This window comes from Habropoda laboriosa, unplaced genomic scaffold (genome assembly GCF_001263275.1).
Source record: "Habropoda laboriosa isolate 0110345459 unplaced genomic scaffold, ASM126327v1 scaffold102, whole genome shotgun sequence".
NCBI lineage: Eukaryota > Metazoa > Arthropoda > Insecta > Hymenoptera > Apidae > Habropoda > Habropoda laboriosa.
The window spans coordinates 3,159,389-3,166,331 of NW_017100262.1; the positions used below are offsets into that span (position 1 = coordinate 3,159,389).

At 39.0% G+C, this 6,943-nt stretch overlaps 1 protein-coding gene across 1 annotated transcript in view; it reads right to left on the reverse strand.

Annotated features, from left to right (window-relative positions):
• The window catches only part of LOC108572902 (uncharacterized MFS-type transporter C09D4.1-like), a 22,471-nt gene extending 17,265 nt beyond the window's left edge, over positions 1-5,206 (reverse strand). The window contains exon 1 of the mRNA XM_017935237.1: positions 5,126-5,206. Within this exon, the coding sequence (XP_017790726.1) occupies positions 5,126-5,206 (81 nt within the window). The remainder of the gene's footprint in view (positions 1-5,125) is intronic.
• Between the last annotated feature and the right edge of the window lie 1,737 nt (positions 5,207-6,943).

The window sequence follows — 6,943 nt, forward strand, 5'->3', positions numbered from 1 at the left end:
ATTGTTAGACACTGTAGATTCACACAATGTACAAATTTTTATTGAAAAGTCTCCGAAACAAATTTTTGAAGAGATTTCTTTACACTGATGGGGGCCATTTTGGATAACCATGAATTCACAATTTTTTTTTTTTTTGAATTTTCATTTGCTGTTAATAAGCATCGACGAAGCTTCAGAATATCACTGCTTCGCGGAATCGAAGAATTTTCATTGGAGAATATTCAAAACAAATTTTCACAATACACGATTGCCTTGGAGCACAGATGAACATCGTAAAGCGATAGAAAATATTCCTCTTTTACAACTTTCCCACAATATTCCTTCGGTCGATGAAGTAATAATCGAGAAATACAATTGCATAATTCGCATAAGCTGTATCCTTCCACTCACGTATTAATTACTCTTCTACTTCAACAACGTCAGAACAAAAATTAACTATCAACGCAATAATAAGTGTAATTACAGCGTTCGTAATAAAACAGATAAACACTATTGCAACAAAAATGGTTCCAACAAATTGTTCAGATACTTCGAAAGATTATCTTCTAATTGCAATGTTTACAGAACGGTGCATTTTTAAACTCAACGTAATGACTGCAATATTGAACAACGTCACCCATTAACAATGAAACTACCATAATTAAAAAAAAAAGAGGAGCGTTCATTTCTGAAGATAATGCTACTGGACGATAACAAGCAACGCTGCACGACCGGTTACGGAATTATAGCAGATGTAGTGGAACTTTTGGCGACGATACTCGATTCACAAATCATCTACAATAACTCTAGAAACGATCCAAATTTTCAGCTCCAAATATCGCTCTTCATAAACATCGTTCAAAATAAAAATAAATATTCTCTGCTAGCGTTAATTCACACGATTTATTCAAGTTTCTGTTACATTCGTTGAAAAACAAAAATAGCCTGTTTCGTGACTGAACAAATATTGTCCAAATATTGAACGATCTTTCAACATCTCGAGAAGAACGAATTAATACCAAAAATCAACAGAAACGAGTAAAAATACAGTCAAAAAAATTGTACACCTATCCCCCAATTTACACGATTTCACTTTTACACGGTTTACAAAATAACAGCTTTTCAGAAATATAAACTGTTAAAAATAAAAGTTTATGCTGTGCACATATTTGTAGTCATTTTTTAGTACCGTCCGTTTGTTAACACTGGCATTAAACCAAAAAATGAACGGAATTTCTCCCTTTTTTGCACACAAAAAGCATTCATATTGTAACGTAAAGTTTGCTGCCGCCGCGGATCTTTCATTGGCGACCGGCTATTTTCGCCTTCATCGATCGCTCGCTCGAAACTAAACCCTTATTCTTATTTTACATTTAAAATAATGCGCATTTTCTTTTTTCCCCGATTTACACGGTTTTTCATGCAAAAGGCCATGATTTCGATTTACACGGTATTCTGAGGAACCGATCATCCGTGTAAATCGGGGGACAGGTGTATTCGTAATTCTGTCTGACCAAAGTAGTAATCACTCTACTTCAACCGTGAAATAGCAGAGGAACGGTGCGAAAATCCGCGAATAATCTCTCGAATTGCGAGATAACGTATGTACAAGAACCGCTGCTTCTTTGTCTGATAGTACGTCTGTGTCTCGAAAGAGAAGTTGAAGCAATCAGATTAGGAGAGGTGCGATGATCGTCGTCGCCTAAATCGCTAGAAGACACCCAGGCGTCGATTTAATCTCGTCACACCTTTATCAACGCAGCTACTAATTGCCGTGTTCGTGTTCGGAGCGTGATCGCAACGCGAGCAAACAGGATCTTCCGAGAATATCGTCGACTAAGTCCTCGTAAACTCGATTTTACTAGCGGCGAATACGTCGGATCTCGTACCAGCCAGTGGTAGATCCGTTGCAGTTGCGATTAGGTCAATCGTAAATTGCGAAAACTCCGGTGGAAATGCGATTACGTTAAGGAGGCCGCTAGTCGGACAACTGTTCAGCGATAAGACGTCAACCAGCGTTTATTCGATATGTGTAAAGCGTAACGGTGCAGCTTTTTTAGCCCCTTAACCTATGATTCCTTTTCCGAATCTCTAGAGTCGATCATGTGCGACGCGCCTAGGCAACGACCGCGGGACCCGAGCCGCAGGGGGCCCTAGACAAGGAGCACCGCAGGCTTGCAGGGCCCTAACGGCCGAAGAAGCTGTGGCGGCCCATGCAGCGCGCACGGCGCCACATTGTAAACACCATCGAGACTGCGAGACGCACGCAACGGACGTGTCTTTCGTCGCTGTCGATGTCGCGGCGGGCCGATAAAGGATGGCTGCCCTCGGAAAGCGGGGAGGCACTTGAGATCCGTTCCGAGGGCAGCCAGGGTCCCGACCGACGACGCGAAGGGATTCAAAGTCGCACGAGCGACATCAGACGTCTCGTCTGGGTTTTCAGAGATAAAAGATTTCAAGCGCGAGCACGAGTACGTTTATTCTCCCGTCACCCACATAGCATATAAAAACGGGAAAAGGGGCAGCGGCCCACACAATACCGTACATACCCATCGATCATATGTAAGAAATGCGAGATTTCGGCGGCGAAGTGGTGGCCTGGACTTTCTCACCCAGGAAGTGTAAGAAATGCGAGATTCCGGCGGCAAAGTGGTGGCCTGGAATTTGTCACCCAGGAAGAGAAAGCGCGCGGGTACATGAGGGTCCCATAAACCGAGCCCTTTCCCTGGAAAGTCGAACGAGGGGGCTCCAACGGCTTTTCGGAGCAACGTGGGATACGACGCGGAAAGGACATTCTGGAAATAACCGTCGAGCAAGACGGACGCCGGAAATCTTAAGCAGCGCTTAGAAATAAAGATTAAGTTATTTTTGGGATACCGCACTATCCGGATATTAGTTCTTTGTTTTGCGAGTATTCCTTACAGAAGAGAAAGCGCGCGGGTACCTGAGGGTATCATAAACTAAGCTCTTTCCCCGGAAAGTCGAACGAGGGAGCTCCAACGGTTTCTCGGAGCAGCGCAGGATAGAACGCAGAGAGGACACTCTGGGAAACGGACACCGAAGCACTTAGCAGTCGCTTATCACTATACTTTAATACATTTTTCCTGTGTTAAATTTACTTAAGTTGTGCTAACACATGTTAAAAGTATAATAACGTGGATAGAAATTTCACTAGTGAATCACATGTTACGTCCGAATGTTGAAAACGAAGTAAAAAGTTCGGTGTCACACTCGTCGTAATGAAATAAAAAAGAATTTCATATTTTCGTAAAAATATATTTTTCTAGAATTCTTCTTTCAAATTACCGTCGAAGGAGCGAAGTATTGATATTTCGAGTTGTATGGAAAGTCACTCACAGCAGAGATAAGCCTCGTCCATGGTTCTCCAAGAATTTTCCACGGGATCTCGTCTATTTACGAGTCTCGATGTTTGTTTGAAGCGTGCAACCAACCCTATGGTGATGTCCCTAGCGTGTGTCAAACACTTTGGCTACCTTTTCTCTTTTTTTTTTTTCGTATCTTCCATCGGAAGTTATGTCATCGTTGCGATAACGAGCCTCGGACGAAGAGAAGAAATGAAAGAAAGAGACGAGAACGTGCTGGAAATTTAGTCGACTTCGACACTAACAGTGTACCGACGATGATCCATCTGGCAAACAAAGATCTCGATCTTCTCCGTGGGTAAATGGAAATTTGAAAAATTAATACTTTCTTCTAATTTTTTTGTATTATCTCTGATTATTATTGCGTGTATTAGTTTCACCTGTAATTAATTACAAGGTAAGTGAAGATCTGTGAAAGTTTCTTTTGTGAAGAAACAAATTTTGAAAAGTGGGAAAGTATATTAACCCTTGCAAATTTTTGTTACTTTTCATTGTTAATCTCGATATTTTGTAAAGAAAAGAATTTTGAAAATCAGGAAAGTATGTTAACTCTTCTAATTTTTTGTTATTACTTTTCATTGATAATCTATAAATCGTTTTCACCTGTAATTAATTTCAAGGTGAACGAAGATCTCCATCTTCCCCAGAGAAAATTTAAAAAAAATTACAAAAATAAATTAGCCCTCCTAATACTTTACTATTATTTTTCATTGTTATTCTACGAATCCTTTTCACCTGTAATTAATTTCAAGGTGAACAAAGATCTCCATCTTCCCCAGAGAAAATTTAAAAAAATTACAAAAATAAATTAGCCCTCCTAATATTTTACCACTATTTTTCATTGTTATTCTATGAACTGTTTTCACCTGCTCTGCTCTATTTCCTAGAACGCAGCCGGTGCACGCTACCTGACCATGCTAAATATTGTCAGAAGGAGTTTAAACAATTATTGTGCCGTTATCGAGGTTCGATTCGGCCTCGCTAAATGCCAAGCCAAACAGCCAAAGTGGCTTCTCGTGATAAGAGCGCCTCATTGATAAAACATTTAGTAGAGATCACGCATCATCTACATTATCTCGCGCGCGCCGTATTACAATGATATAAATTACGATGTTTCCCTGACGTCGTTTCTGTTATAAATTATGCAACATTCTCGTGTGTGTATAATACACACGAACGATCTGATTGGTACACAAAAGAGCGAAACGACTAATCCAGAGACGTCTGATGGTTTCAAAAGAAGCTTCGACGGTGAATCTTATTGTTCTTATCTGTCTGCTGCTTTTGCACCAATTGTTCACAAAATAATTAACAATTACAACAGTCTCTCATATCTCGTTACACTTTCTATCATATTTATCAATATACTTACTATACTTTAAAGTTTACAATGTTTCTAGTATCATCTTTCATTTTTATTTCAAAATTTAGAAGTTTTCTAGAACCTTCTTATTTTTATCTTAAAATTTAGAATTTTTCTAATATCACCTTTTATTTTTATTTCAAAATTTAGAATTTTTCTAGAATTTTCTTACTTTTATTTAAAAATTTAGAATTTTTTCAGAATTTCCTTAATTTTTTTTTTGAGCAAGAAGTTTCGTCTGAATTAATTAGAGATCCATTGAAAAGTTTCTCCAAGGATCGTACGATATAGTGGTGGTCGATAAAGTTCGAAACAACAGGAGTTATTCAATAGAGACTATCGTCACGAGCGAGATATCTAATCGAAGGCAAACGTAATAGGAAGGAAAAAGTATTCATACCTCAGATAGCACCCGATGGGAATGCTGATTAGGACACAGAAGGCCGTTCGATTCTTCTGGAAGATCACGAATTTCGCTCATGTCGCGGTCATCGAGTTCGCCAATATCGAACGATGAACCCTCTTTAAATTTCTATCTTCTCACTTCTTAATTTACCTCTTCCAACGAAAAAACTGTCCAATCTGTTCGATCTTCGAAACACAAAAATCCTCTCTATTCTCAAACGAAGAATTTTAATTTAAACAAAAAAAAAAAAAAAAAAGAAGAAAGATATCTACGATATTGATCAATTTCGACAACCGTTCGTCTGCACAGTGGCGGTTCTAAGAACGATTCGTGAGACTTGGAGGAGTTAGGAGAACACGCCAGGACAGTCCACGGAAGATTAAAGTTCGAGATCTATGAAAAGTATTGTTCGAGAGCCGCGCCTGTTAGCGAAGCGAAGCCAAACTGGAATATTAATTTTCCTAGCAGAAACATGTTTACAATGTATGAAACGAGCACGCATGAGCTGGCTGATACGAGCTTAAGATTACTTGATTAGTGTCGTGAACTGTGACGCCTGCTGAATCGAAGCGGTGACGAATTTCCATGCATCTATCATTTCGCCGGCCATTATGCGTGTTGTCGTTTATTCGAGCGGTAAACAGGCTCGTTTCACTGTCGTCGGTGTCGGTAGTACGTTTAAGAACGTGTCAAAACGTTCGGGATTATGAGAGTAATTGGAATCATTTCGTTGGATTTCTCGGTTGGTGAGAAGTCCACACATTCAGCTTCACGAGGGTAATTTAATCTTTGTGATGAATAAATTGCCGGAGAATAATTAGATCTTTTTATTGGAACAGTTTCTCTGGGCGAGTGTAATGGTAATTGGAGAGGATTGTTTGAAATGAAAAATTTGAAGCAATTAGTTTTAATTTTGTATCAAATGTAGTGCTCGAATTTTAACTCTGAGGGAGTAAAGGGTTAAAATTGCAAGATACGATGTTTCAATATTTTTTGTAAATGACGAGTGACAGAGTAAAAGGTTAATAAATCTTCAACGAACACTAGAAATTAGGTTGAAAAATAATATGAAATTCGAAACGAACGAGGGTTCAAAGGGTGAAAATTGAGCTTCAAAACATGCTTCATATGTATCTTCGATATTTCGAAAATGACGAGTGATAGAGCAAAGGATTAATAAATTTCCGATGGAAGCTTAGAATTAGATTGAAAAATAGTTTATCTCTCCGCTTTATCCTCAGCGACACAAAAATGTCAAGTATTGATGTATCGAATAAATTTTCCAATTTGAGGAATCGATAAGACTTATCAGTTCGCAAAGGCGAAACGTAGTTTTGATATCGATGACCCCGATTGTTTGGGAAGGAGTGACGAATTCGTACTGAGAAAGCGAAACTCGCGATCGTTAAAACACAAGTGTTTATCGAGGTGATCGGTTTCGAACGTGTTCAATATGATAATGAGAACGGTCATGCGAAAGCTTTTCGTCCTTCGTCGACGGTTACCTCGAAATCTCTCTAACCTTAGCAAACTAGCCACTGCTAGCCTTCGTTGTGCCATGCATGATAATGTTTGTCTTAACACTTTGGTGAATTCTACTCTGCAGAGACTAGACTAAAGTGTGTAGATGCATATATCGATCGAACGTCGAGCAAATTTCTACTTACAGTGAATTCCACTTGGAAAAGAAAAGTTATGTATTTGCAATTATTAAATTCTCGAAAGGCTTTGGAAATATCGATGAAGGCCTCTCATCATGAATTTTCAGGCTTACCGAGACTCTATAAACTCTGAACTTTCAGAGCTTAAAAA